Source organism: Octopus sinensis, linkage group LG6 (assembly GCF_006345805.1).
Source record: "Octopus sinensis linkage group LG6, ASM634580v1, whole genome shotgun sequence".
Taxonomy (NCBI): Eukaryota; Metazoa; Mollusca; class Cephalopoda; order Octopoda; family Octopodidae; genus Octopus; species Octopus sinensis.
The window spans coordinates 73314634-73329914 of record NC_043002.1 but is presented as its reverse complement, the minus strand read 5'-3'; the positions used below and the strand labels follow the sequence as shown (position 1 = coordinate 73329914).

The 15281-nt window shown below is 35.6% G+C and overlaps 1 protein-coding gene across 1 annotated transcript in view; it reads left to right on the top strand.

Annotated features, from left to right (window-relative positions):
• Positions 1-4637: 4637 nt before the first annotated feature.
• Positions 4638-15281, top strand: part of LOC115212785 (protein singed) — a 74286-nt gene continuing 63642 nt past the window's right edge. Inside the window, exon 1 of the mRNA XM_029781474.2 lies at positions 4638-5882. Within this exon, the coding sequence (XP_029637334.1) occupies positions 5039-5882 (844 nt within the window). The 5' untranslated portion in view covers positions 4638-5038. The remainder of the gene's footprint in view (positions 5883-15281) is intronic.

The window sequence follows — 15281 nt, the reverse complement described above, 5'->3', positions numbered from 1 at the left end:
TCCCTATAGAGAGAGAGAAACAAGGAGACTGGGAGACAAAGAGAGAGAGAGACAAGGGGACTGGGAGACAAAGAGAGGGAAAAGGATATATTGTTATAAATTTCTTGTTTCCCTGTTTTTATCTCGCTGTCTATTTTATTCCATCTACAGTGTAAACGAGGTCATTCAATCTCCTAGCTTGTTGACATCCGTAGTCAAAAGACCAAGTTGTTAAGAAAAGGTCAAAAGGCCAAATATACATATTATCAGTAGGAGAGAGAGGAAGAGGGAGAGAGATAGAAAGAGAAAGGGAGCGGAAGATACAGAAGTGACGGGGAAGAGACTATTATTATTATTACTATTTATTATTTATTTATTTTTGAAGATAGTCTTCTCAACCGACGGACGGCCTTTACTGAGGACACTAGGAACTAGGGTGCGTGAAAGTTCGGTTGTCTGTGGGATCTAGTTATTTATTTATATATATATAAAGGCGCAGGAGTAGATGTGTGGTAAGTAGCTTGTTTACCAACCACATGGTTCCGGGTTCAGTCCGGCTGCGTGGTACCTTGGGCAAGTGTCTTCTACTATAGCCTCGGGCCGACCAAAGCCTTGTGAGTGGATTTGGTAGACGGAAACTGAAAGAAGCCCGTCGTATATATGTATATATATATATAATATATATATATATATATATATATATATGCGTGTGTGTGTTTGTGTGTCTGTGTTTGTCCCCCCAACATCGCTTGACAACCGATGCTGGTGTATTTATATCCCCGTCACTTAGCGGTTCGGCAAAAAACACCGATAGAATAAGTACTGGGCTTACAAAGAATAAGTCCCGGTCGAGTTGCTCGATTAAAAGCGGTGCACCAGCATGGCCGCAGTCAAAATGACTGAAACAAGTAAAAAAAAAAAAGAAAAATATATAATAACCTCCCTCCCACCCCTAGTAACTGGCGTGACAACTGACAATTTAAAACAAAATAATTCAGGAATATTAAATGTTTCCTTATTTATTAGGGTCTCATTGCACTTATGTGAAACGAATTTGGTAGAAAAAAAAGCCCAAAAACATAACTGTTACCATTAATGTTATCATAATGTGAGATAAGGCGTCGAGCTGGCAGAACCGTTAGCACGCCGGGCTATATGCATAGCGATATTTCGTCTGCCGCTACGTTCTGAGTTCAAATTCCGCCGAGTTGTCAAGCGGTGGTCGGGGACAAACACAATGACGTTGGCGGCGAGCTGGCAGAAACGTTAGCACGACGGGCGAAATGCTTAGCCGTATTTCGTCTGCCGTTACGTTCTGAGTACAAATTCCGCCGAGGTCGACTTTGCCTTTCATCCTTTCGGGGTCGATTAAATAAGTACCAGTTACGCACTGGGGTCGATATAATCGACTTAACCCGTTTGTCTGTCCTTGTTTGTCCTCTCTATGTTTAGCCCCTTATGGGCAATAAAGAAATAAGAAACGTTAGCATGTCGGGCGAAATCCATAGCCGTATTTCGTCTGCCGTCACGTTCTGAGATCAAATTCCGCCGATGTCGACTTTGCCTTTCATCCTTTCGGGGTCGATTAGATAAGTACCAGTTACGCACTGGGGTCGATATAATCGACTTAACCGTTTGTCTGTCCTTGTTTGTCCTCTCTGTGGGTAGTAAAGAAATAGGTATTTCATCTGCCGTTACGTTCTGATTTCAAATTCCGCCGAGGTCGACTTTGCCTTTCATCCTTTCGGGGTCGATAAATTAAGTACCAGTTATGCCCTGGGTCGATGTAATCGACTTAATCTGTTTATCTGTCCCCGCTATGTTTAACCCTTTGTGGGTAATAAAGAAATAAGAAACGTTAGCATGTCGGGCAAAACGCTTCGCGGCATTTTAACAGTCTTTATGTTGAGTTCAAATTCCGTCGAGGTCGATTTTGCCTTTCATCCTTTCGGGGCTGGATAAAATAAGTACCAGTTGAGTACTGGGTCGATGTAATCGTCTTAACGCCACCCTCGAAACTACTGGCCTTTTACGAACATTTGAAACCATTATCAAATAATGTTTTCTAATCTAAGAACAAGTTTCGCAATTTCGAGCGGTTTAGTCCTTGACTTGTTAAATAGTTTAAGAGGGTGAGCTGAAATGTTCTTAGCTTTAAGAGCGTCGCGAAAGGCCTGGCTGGAGGTCCAACCTTCTGATTTCTTTTAGGGGGCTTAGAAAAAGTGAAGGACTGCTGCAATAAGTGTCTGAATCTGAGCGGGTAATATTTTGAATAGAATCATAATTAACTGATCCTCCTGTATTTTCTTTTACCCAGAGCCAGGAAATGTCCAGTACCTCCACGTACATATCTTTTATCTCTTACTCTTTTACTTGTTTCAGTCATTTGACTGCGGCCATGCTGGAGCTCCGCCTTTAGTCGTGCAAATCGACCCCAGGACTTATTCTTTGTAAGCCTAGTACTTATTCTATCGGTGTCTTTTTTCCTGAACCGCTAAGTTACAGGGACGTAAACACACCAGCATCGGTTGTCAAACGATGTTGGGTGGGACAAACACAGACACAAACATATACACACACATACATACATATATATATGACGGGCTTCTTTCAGTTTCCGTCTACCAAATCCACTCACAAGGCTTTGGTCGGCCCGAGGCTGTAGTAGAAGACACTTGCCCAAGGTTCCACGCAGTGGGAACGAACCCGGAACCATGTGGTTGGTAAGCAAGCTACTTACCACACAGTCACTCCTGCGCCTATATACGCCGGTAGTATGAAAGACAATACTGACCCCGGTAGGATTTGAACTCAGAAAGTAGAGAGTGGGGAGAAATATCCCAATGTTCTAATGATTATGTCAACTTGCCTTCTAATTAAATGCATTAAAATAACCCTTTCTGTTATAGGCCCGGATTTTGTTTCTTTTAGCGGAGGGGGCAAGTTGATAGCATCAATACCAGTATTTGCCTTGTACTAATTTCATGGACCTTCGAAAGCACGAAAAGCAAAGTCTATCCCGGCGGAATTTGAACTCAGAACATTTTGACGGACGAAATGCCGCTAAGCATTTTGTCTCGCGTACTCACGATTCTGCTGGCTCGCTGCCTTTAAATACATTAAAATTCCGGGTTCAGTGTCTTCTACTTTAGCCTCGGGCCGACCCAAAGCCTTGTGAGCAGATTTGGTAGACGGAAACTGAAAGAAGCCCGTCGTGTATATATATATATATATATATATATATATATATATATGTGTGTGTGTGTGTGTGTGTGTCTGTATTTGTCCCGCAACATCGCTTGACAACCGATGCTGGTGTGTTTACGTCTCCGTAAATTAGCGGTTCGGCAAAAGACACCGATAGAATAAGTGCTAGGCTTACAAAGAATAAGTCCTGGGATCGATTTGCTCGACTAAAGGTGGTGCTCCAGCATGGCCGCGGTGAAATGACTGAAACAAGTAAAAGAGTAAAATGATGTAAATATTTTAGAAGATAACCATTTCTGTTATGATAAACACACCGCTATAGCTACTATATATATATATGTGTGTGTGTGTGTGTGTGTGTGTGTACGCTGGTGTCTATGTCACATACGTATTTGTGCGTGCGTGCTGTGTGCCGGTGTCTGTGTTACACACACACATGAGTGCGTAAAATTGTGAATAGTAATTTGAAACCACCACCGCGCTTGTTCGTTTCGATATTAAATTAGTGTTTATGTTTTGGTGTGGTTTATACTAAACTCATAATAGCCTTTAACACACACGCACACATGTACGTACCTACTGACGAACGGACGAAACAAAAAGCAATTTCTTTATTTTCTGTATGGTAATAAGGGTATATAGGTCTATAAAGTAATATCTATATCTAGTATGTTGTTGGTTCTAATCCTGAACATGGTAGAATTTGATCACGGGAACTGAGACACAAAATTAAATACATTATCACGTGCAGTAGAATATATGTGTATGTATGAATGTATGTAAAATGTGGGTGTGCAACCATAAGCCGCTTTCTAGTCTTTTCTCTCCGTTTGTAATGTTTACATGTGTATATCAGTTATTACTTTCTCACTCTTATATTATATACTGATGCAAAAGAAATGAAATCGTGGTATTACGAAGCAAAATCAGAATTTTATGGTATACATACATACACACATCGGTGCGAACACACAGACACACACACACATCAGTGCGCGCACACACAGACACACAACTACATTAAACTGATTCGACGCCAACATTCGATGTATATGCACTAAGCGAAAGAGACGAGAAACTGCTTTGTTGACATCCATATGATAGGAGAAATAATGTGGTTTCATATTTGATACATGTATAGAAAGATAGATAAACATTTTGTCTACACAAAGAAAAACTAGAGGAATAAAATTTAAGTTCTTTATTCGGGCTGTTTAGTTAGCAAAACATTTTTCCTTCCGATAACTTGCAGCACAACCCGCTTACAGTGAGTCAGACTGCAAAATTATCAAAGCCAGATCATTAATAATTCAAATCTTTCTCACCGTCTCTCATTCATCTTTTCCATTAAACTAGTCTCTTCTTTCTTATTATCTTTTTCTTCTACCTTGTTTGCTCTTCTTTTTTTATCGCTTTCTTTTTCTTCCGTTAAGAACAAAAGATAGCGAATAGTGTCAACTGATGGCGGCCAGGAAAAACGTGTAAGAAGCGGCCAATCATATCAGTGCTGTTCGTGTCATCTGGTCTCTTGGAGCGGTAGTTCTGCTTTAGGCAGCCGGCTTCCTGGCCACCTCTCTCTCTTTCCTCCTCTCTAACTCCCCCTCTCTATTTAGAAAGGAACGGTAGGCGCAAGCCACCGACACTTCATCAAAATTACTTCGTCTTTCTAACCGATCTCACCTCTCCTCTCTCCTTCCCTCCCTTTGTCTTTTTAGTTGTGAGCACCTTCTATCTCCTGCTAGAGCTACCGAGGAGAGAGACAAGTGTAGCACTCTAGCAAAGCCGCATACAAACTGGGATTTTTTTTCGACCGTCAAAACGAACGAACTTAATTAATCAAGAGGTTTCCACTATGTCAGAAAACGGATTAAACGGACACAGGAATAACTTGACGAGCCTTCAGTGGAAAGTTGGATTTATTAATTCAGAGCAGAAATACTTAACAGCTGAGACATTCGGTCATAAGATAAATGCTTCTGGAACGGGTTTAAAGAAAAGACAAGCATGGACATTGGAGCAAGACCCGAAAGAGGAGGTAGTCTACATTCGGAGCCACTTAGGTCGATACCTGTCTTCAGATAGATATGGAAATATTACCGGAGAGTGCGAAGAGCCAGGCCGTTCGGAAAAGTTTTCTATTGAATATAATGATAAGGGCCAGTGGGCAATTAAGAACGTAGAACATGGTTGTTATGTGGGAGGAATCGATAACAATGTTATTGGACATAACAAGCCGCCCACATCCACAGAATGGTGGACCTTACAATTAGCAATTCATCCACAAGTTAACCTTAAAAACGTAAATAGGAAAGTTTATGCCCGTCTAGCAGCCGAGGAGGGCGAAATTCAATTTACCGAGGTGATTCCATGGGGCCAAGATTGTTTGATCATTTTGAAATTTGTCGAGGGCAAATATGCACTGGTCACTTGTGATAATCGGTATTTACACCGTGATGGCCATCTGGTCGAGGAGTTGTCTCCAGAAACTTTATTTACAATTGAGCTCAAGTCGGGTCAAATCTCTGGTCTAGCTCTGAAAGATGTTGACGGTTGCTACTTAACCGCTGTCGGACACACTGCCGTAATGAAGGCACGTAACAGAGCCATCACAAAAGACGAACTATTTACTATCGAAGACAGCCATCCACAAGTCACCTTTACTTCCCATACTGGCAGAATTGTATCAATTAAGCAAGGTAAGCCCGTAACTTCCCAATCCTTCCAATATCCATTCACATAGAGAAACGTATCTATAAAATTTCATAAATTAATAAATATTAGCATTTTACCTATGAATGAATCGGTGTTGAATTAATAGGAAATCATTTAATGTTACTATTTTTATAAGGGGAATATCAAGCTCATTCATTCAATTGTTCGTTTGCTTCCGCAATCATTTTAGCATCTTCTCTCTCCAACATAGTTGGGATTCCTCCTAATCTCGCTATTATGAAATTGTTCTCTAAATTTTACTCCTGTAACATGAAATGTAAACGACCTGCCATTTCAACAGCATTTCGATTTATTATTGCATGTTTCACCTTTTTAAAATTAAACTAGAATGATGTTATCGAAGAAGAGGAAACTCTTGAACCTTCGCATCTTCTAGGGGATTTTCATGTTAATTTCCTCCTTTCCCATTTTTTGTGCAGGGTATTAACCGGCTAATTTTATTCATGCTACATTTTCTCTACAATGTACATATTTCATGTACTGATCTGAAATAAAACAGTAGAGTCGGGGTATCTTATCCGAATTTTTAATTTCGTTTTTAATTTTTTTTTAGTGTCAATTTTTACCTTTCATTTTATTTCAAGGAAATGACACATTCAAAACATTAATTCTTTGTATAGTTTTTTTGTTTTTTTTTTCTAAATTATTACTATATCTTGTATTTTTTTTTTTCTTGTTTAAGTCACAATGATTCAGCATGACTGTTTTATCAGTAAATCCTATGTGTAAATGAGGGAGAGCTCAGACTGCTGTGTGGTAGCGGTGGCAGAGGTTATGGTAGACCGTTGTCAGTCGCTATCATCATCATTTATAATGCTGCCCTAGACCTTGCAAGTTACTACTACACACAATTTCTACGACTGCTTCTCAGCTAGAAATCTTTCAACCTTTCTCTGTTTCCCTTCCTTTTTCAATTTCCATTTTTCTCTTTATCTCTTTTCCATTTTTTCTCTCTTTTTCTTTATATCTCCCTCTTTTTACCCTCCTTTTCTTCCTCGTTGTCTTTAATAAGTGATAAAAATGACATGTTTTTAACATAAATTTGAGCTGTTTCATCGTTATCGACATCTTATTGTTCTTATCAAACCTCCCCTTACATACATACATACTAACCTCGTGTCTTTTAGCTCATTAGTTGAAATCGAAAACGCGAAGGTTCTTTAGAGCTGCTGAAACATGGTAGTTCTGACAGCACACATGTTCAATGCATGGATGTTATTCAGTCACCGCATTAATTATTGTCATTAACCAATTACACTTGTCAATATGTTCAAATTCTACTCTGTGTGTGTGTGCGTGTTTAAGTCTTATCTTTCGGAGAAAAATGTGCTTTTACCTTAGTAGAAAAATTAACCCCCTCACCCCCAACCGGCATCTTTCCGCTATCTTACTACCTTTTCCTATTTATCTTTATCTTATCTCTTATCTATCTCCCTCACTCACCTCTCTCTTTTTCTTTATATATATATATATATACATATACATGTGTGTCTCTTTCTCTCTCTAAATATATGTGTGTGTTTGTGTATATATATGTGTATATGGATGTATGCATGTGTGACTGTGTATATCTGTTGTGTGGGTGCAGTAAACCGGCTTTACATATCCAGACGTTTCTGACCATCGATCAGATGATCAAGACGACTACATACCTTCGCTTGAAAATTTGTCGATTTTTACCTATAAGTAAAAATCATTATTATAGTATCATTTAAAACATAAAGAAATGCATGAATGTCACGTAATCTTATTGCTCAGTCAGTCTACTGTAACTCTAAAATATTTTCCTTGTGTAAATCTTTTTAATAACAAGACGACGTCACCTGCTTCGCCGGTGTTGTTAAATTTTCATGTTTTACAATATCTTAGAATAAATGTTTTATTTTTAATTGCAGTCTTATGATAATATTTATTATAAAATCAAACCCCTTGAGAATTCATGGAATAGATGCAGATTTATACAAAAATATATATTTTTGAATAAATCACTAGATCTATTGTTGATTAAAGTGCCTTTGTTTTATTAATTAACATATACAATACTTTCGGCTTTTTAATTAAAGATCACTGGACTTATTTAATAATTAAATTAGTTGCAATATCTGGAAGACATTAATATCAATACTTATATTTATGTGGTTAATGAAATGAGGTTGGACAGAGATATTCCTCTTTCATTCTGCATGATTTTGATTGCAGAACAAGAACTGATGCCATTCTTTACCAAAGCTATAGTTGTCCGCTACTAAATCGCCACCACTATTTCCCATTAATTTGTAATATGCCGATTCACGAATTAAGTGTCACTTTCTATCTTCAGTCAAGCGATTTTACTTCCTTTTCGCCTTTAATACATTTGCGAAAAGGAATGAATGACAAAGTTACATTTTTGTTGTTCGTTGCTTTTACAGAATCTATTTTTATCTCTATCCATACACATTTTTCTTGTTCTGTTCACCAATAAGAACCAAATCCGAACGTGCCAACAAGAGAGCTCGTCTCTAAATTCTCGTTCAAACCATAATCTGCTTTAAAGAAGATACACTGCCTAAAAGAAAGAAAAAACAGGATGATCACAATTGGAACATCTTTGATCATTTGTCTGCTCGTTCAGAAGTTGACCTAGACACTTTATGTTAAACGAACCAGTTACCAAACTCTCTATTTGGTCGCACAAACCTGCTAAAAGTAGAAATAAAATTATACCTATATAAGGATAAAATTGAAAGAAAAAAAAATAAAAGGTGGGGGCGAGTGAGTCATGGCTGGAACTTGATTTGATCGTAGGTACTTTCTATCAGCAACAATACCTGCTAAATTTTATTTCATTAGTCATTCACGACCTACCTACTTTACATGTCAAACCAAATTTTCTATTGTTGCTTTGCTGCTTCTCGGAAAAACCTGTTTGAGACCAACAAGATAGTTATTACATGGTTGTTCGGCTTGCAAGAAAAAAAAATGAAAATCTCCCGAGCAGGCCTTCAACCGTCTTTAAAAGTGAAGGATACATTGGACAATGCAGTTGTAGATATACAAAGAAATGATTGAATGGTCACCGTCGGAACGTTTTATATCATAGGTTTGCTGAATCAGAGCTGACCTGGGGCTAAATAATAACCTGTGTAAAAGAAAGAGACAAGCCGGTATGTGATCACTTGACCTGTTAGAAATGGCAGCCAAATGTCAAAAGTATGACGAACAACACCACCTTTTAAAAGCAAAATGGGAAGGGCATTAAACGATCTAGTCCTTGATAAATCACCGAATAAAATACCTGATTGTTGGAATAGGTTTTTTTTTATGGGTTTTCTCGATTATGATTGATCTGTGGCTAAACAAACAACCTGTATTGTTTTTATTGTCTTTAAAGTTATTGCAATAAGTATTTTTTGTTTAGAAATCCTCATGGAAATTCTTTAATGGTCTTTTTTTCCATTTTGACATTTTTTTGTCACACTAACCTTGGCGTATCTTAATTTGGCATTTTATTATTTTATTTTTTATCCTTGGTTTTAAGTCAGAACGACCGACCCTTCTCTTGACTTTTCTGGGTTTTAAAGACCAGAAAAGAGAGGGGGAGCTCTTTCTTGCTTTGTCATATTTCCCCTTATGAAGGAAGTTCTCAGCTACATTATAATATCGAGTCCCCCCACCTCTTCCTCATTTTCCCCGCCCTTCCCCCCCATTCGCATCACATGTCCGACTACCCTACCCCTACTCCTACCCTTTCTCCTCTTCCCGGTCTCATATTTTGAGTCTAGGTCGGTATGACATGACATTATTTCATTTCAGATACGACTTCCCTTCAATAGATATTGTACTCTTCAAATCGAAATGGAATCTATAGTAGTGTATGTGAATGTGTGAGGGCGGGAGGGAGGTATTGTTAGGTGGGGATTCGGGGATATTCAATAATGTGACGCCAAGTTCTGAGTTGTTCCTTCTGAGAATTTATATCCTTTTATTTTGGAGTGTCTCAAAGATTTAGTCTTTTTTTTTTTTTTTTTTACTTCTGTCAATATCATCATGATGATGTCTTCTCCTCACTTATTGTTACAAAAAAAAAAAAGTAAAGAAAAATTCCTTTGACCAGGCTCTTTCTCTTTATACTGGATACGAAGTTCTATGTTCAAAAGCAATTTTACTGAGGATGGTGGGGGTCCCGAAAAATAAATTCTCTTTCTTTCATAAAGTTTGAAGAGCACCATCAGTTACAACCATATGTAAGTGTACATAGAGAAGTTGTTACATATACACTTTTTTTTTCATCTCTGAACATATACTACGTACAGGCGACTGACATAATTCTTGCTCAACCATTACGTTATATGGGAGGGGATAGAGACTGGAGAATGCTGTCGATCTATTCAGCAGACATATCTTTATAGTATTTTTTGCTTTTGGTTCCTTTAAGTAGATTTTATGTGACACTTATGTTTCTCTGATGGGGAATTTGACTCGGATATGTAGTTTTGAAATTATATCCTCCAGCTCAAATTACCTACGTTGAAGATAATCTCTTTTCTCTCAAATGATTCTTAAAATTTCCGTTATAAATTTATTCAAGTTTATTTCTTTTTCATGGTTGGTGAGTGAATTTCGTTGTCTAAAACTGAAAGATGCCTGTCCTATGTGTACATATGTGTGTATTTAAATATATGTACGTACGTGTGGTGTGTGTTTATGTCTCCTTGTCTTGATATCGTGCGTTAGTTAGTTGTAATATGAGTATCACCTTAATACTAAACATTTTCCTTTTCTTTCCAATCTTCGGTGAAAATATGCCTGCCCGTGGGGAAACATCACTTTACTTGAAAACGGGTGAGGGTTAGCAACAGGAAAAGCATTCATTTGTAGAAAATCTGCCCCAACGATCTCTGACTGACCCAGGCACGCGTGGAAAAGTAGATGTTAAATGGCGATTTGCTTGTTTTAAAAATAATTTTAATAATTTCATAGCTTTATGCACAACTTGCACCTTTTTCGATCTGTTGCATAAATTAACATTAGCGTGAACGTACAGCTGACTCAATTCTGTATGTCAATTTATGCTCTAAAGTTACTTTGATTTTAATTTTCGTTTTTGACTCTGACCCAAGTGTTTTTATTTTGGAGAGGTAGATCACCGGATGGATAGCAGGTACATTTTATTGGGTGGAGAAAGTTTAAGCTAAATGTGTTTCTGTGTTAAAAGATGGCAAATGTCATCAAACATCCTGATAATTCCTCAGTTGGATTCATGTCAAAAAAATGACCACTTCCAAATGTCAGTAAGATCTCGTACCAAAATGAACTGAAGACTGCAAAGCAAATGGAACTTAATAGAACCTGTCTTTAGATTGATTTTTTTTTTTTTTTTTTGAAGCTGGCAGAATAAATATGAATAAAGATATAGACATGCTTGTATGATTCAGGAATTTTGTTTTGCAATCATGCAGTTCTTGTTTGATCTCACTGTTTGGCAGGTAACCAATACTGTCTGAATGGAATTTGGTTAGAGGATGTGTGCGTGTGTAAGGCTGTATGTATATATATACATATATATGTATATAATATACATATATGTATATATACATATATATGTATATATATACATATATATGTATATATATACATATATATGTATATATATACATATATATGTATATATATACATATATATGTATATATATACATATATATGTATATATATACATATATGTATATATATACATATATGTATATATATACATATATGTATATATATACATATATGTATATATATACATATATCTGTGATATATATATATATATATATGTGTATGTATATGTGTATGTATGTATGTTTATTATATATACTATATCTGTGTATGTATATGTGTATGTATGTATGTATACATATATCTGTGTGTATATATTGTGTATGTATGTATTATATATACATATATCTGTGTATATATATGTATGTATGTATAATATATATATACATATATCTGTGTATATATATGTGTATGTATGTATATATATATACATATATCTGTGTATATATATGTGTATGTATGTATATATATATACATATATCTGTGTATATATATGTGTATGTATGTATATATATATACATATATCTGTGTATATATATGTGTATGTATGTATATATATACATATATCTGTGTATATATATGTGTATGTATGTATGTATATATATACATATATCTGTGTATATATATGTGTATGTATGTATGTACATATATCTGTGTATATATATGTGTATGTATGTATGTATATATATACATATATCTGTGTATATATATGTGTATGTATGTATATATATATATACATATATCTGTGTATATATATGTGTATGTATGTATATATATATACATATATCTGTGTATATATATGTGTATGTATGTATATATATATACATATATCTGTGTATATGTATGTATGTATATATATATACATATATCTGTGTATATATATGTGTATGTATGTATATATATATACATATATCTGTGTATATATATGTGTATGTATGTATATATATATACATATATCTGGTATATATATATGTGTAGTATGTATATATATACATATATCTGTGTATATATATATGTGTATGTATGTATATATATACATATATCTGTGTATATATATGTGTATGTGTATAATATATAACATATATCTGTGTAATTATATGTGATGTATGTATATATATAATATATCTGTGATATATATGTGTATGTATGTATATATATACATATATCTGTGTATATATATGTGTATGTATGTATGTATATATATATGTGTATGTATGTATGTATATATATATATATATATATATATAATGTATGTATGTATGTATACATGTGCTGGTGTAGCTGTTTGTATGTATATGTGTGTGTGTAAAAATATATATATATATATATATCGAGAGAGAGAGAGAGAGATATACAGGTGCTGTGTGATAAGAAGCTTGCTTTCTAACCACATAGGCGAGTGTCTTCTACTATAACCTTGAATTGACCAAAGTCTTGTGAGTGGATTTGGTAGATAGAAACTAAAAGAAGCCTGTCGTATATGTGTGTCTTTGGATTTGTCCCCCACTACTGCTTGATAATTGGTGTTTGTCACTGTAACCTAGCGCTTTGGCAAAAGAGACTGATAGAATGACAGCCAGGCTTCAAAAAAGAAATAAGTACTGGGGTTGATTCTTTTGACTAAAAATTCTTCATGTCCGTAGTGTAAAGACATACAAGTGAAATATAAATCGTTGCTATTATGCAAAATGTCGTAAGCCCAAAATGTTGTTTTTTCAGAAAACAAAAAAATAGTTTCACCATTCCATAGCAAAACAGCGACAAGCTAGCAGAACCGTTAGCACACCAGGCAAAATGCTTAGCGGTATTTTGTCTAGCGTTACATTCTGAGTTCAAATTCCGCCAAGGTCGACTTTCCCTTTCATTCTTTTGGGGTCAATAAATTAAGTACCAGTTACGCACTGGGGTCAATGTAATCGACTTAATCCCTTTGTCCTTGTTTGTCCCCTCTGTTTTTAGCCCCTTGTGGGCAATAAAGAAATAAAAACTGTTGTACTACACTTTGACAATTTTTGATATCTTGGCATCTGAAGCAGCTGGAAATAGGATAATTTGACCAAAATAACCAGCTAATGCAAGCAAAATTAAATATTGAAAAAAACGCATTTGACCAAATTTGAACATACGACAGTTTAACATAACAACAATATATATATATATATATGTGTGTGTAGAATTTTTTAAAAATTTAGTTCCATAACCACCAAAATTACCTGATGGTTTCATAAATAATTAATTCTCTTTACAATGGGAAAACAATTAGATACTCATTAGCCATATCTGATGAAATGAGTATCTTAATTGCTCTTCCTTTGTAAAGAGGATTAAATATTTATGAAACCATCCAGTTGTTTTGGCAGTTATTGAGCCAATAATACACCCACTCTAGGTGAAATAAACATCAAAGGAGCTAATCAGTTATTGCAAGCTCTTCTTCTGAATTCATCAAAGTGTGCGCGCGTGCACGCACACACACACACACACACACACACACACAACACACACACACACACACAGAGATCTCTATTGGTTTTGACAGGGAGGATTCAGGTGTCTGATCAATTGAGCGTGCTCAATAGATTAGCATGTGATTGATTGAGTATTCCACAGTCATGAATTCCCTTATGGTAATTCTTGGACAGAATCAGCATGACACTGTGTGTGACAATCCTGTAATTCAAAAAAGAGGTGTGTTTGTAGGTCTGTGTGTGTATTTGAAGGGTCTTGCAGGTTACTTGGTGACCTCACTGCTGCTGGTGCTACATAAAAAAAAAACATTTAGTTCATTCTATAAAGGTGTTGGCATTAGGAAGGGTAATTAGCTGTAGAAATTATGCCAGACCAGGTACTAGACCATGGTGCAGTCTTTGACTTGCTAGCTCCTGTCAAAATGTCCAACCCATGTCAACATGGAAAGCAGTTCATAAATGATGATGATAATTCTTGTCCGTGCCTCTGTTTACAACTGTTTATGAACCTGCCTAGTGCTTTGACAAATAGAGATTGATAAAATAGGTGCTGAGGTCAATATGATAGAGTAAACCCTTGACAGAAGTCCAATGACTGAAGCTAATATAAAAAATAGAAATAGTGGAACAATTCTTTTTCTTGCAAATGTTTTTTCTTTCTGCAGGTTTGAAAGCAATGTAAAATGGTTTTTCTTGTTCCTTCTCAATCTAAGATCTGTTAGAGGAATTTTAAAATTAAAATAATAAGTTTCTCTTTGTTTTTCTTTACAAGCGTTTCTGTCATTTTATACTAATGACTAACAAATACTTGCCCAGTTCTTGGATTCACAAACAGAAACACTTAGAAAAAATCTTAACTATTAATATACAACTACTTTCTGACAGGAAGTATCTAATACTGCTAATTCTTAGAGGTTTTCTAAGCTTACATAACTTGGTTATCTCAGATTATCACTGAATCATGCAGTAACATGTAATAATGACATGTATTGTTATAACAACATTCTTGGTCATTTTACTTTTACTTCTCATGTTTTAACTATGCTATTGTTGCCATTTCATAGTAGAATGGTTCTTACAACACTGGGAGAATATATAACATCAGATTAAAAGCATTTAAAATTAGACTTTTTACTTTTCTGTCTGGTTGTACATCCATACATCAATGAGAATGCCTTGATATTATAGCTCTAGTTGCTAGAAATAGCAGTTAACTTTCTTTTAAATCACACTGCTTTAAAAGGGAAGGCTATGTTAAATAATGCCAATTTTAGATTGGCAGTAAATGGGCAAAGTCAATAGTTTGACAGAA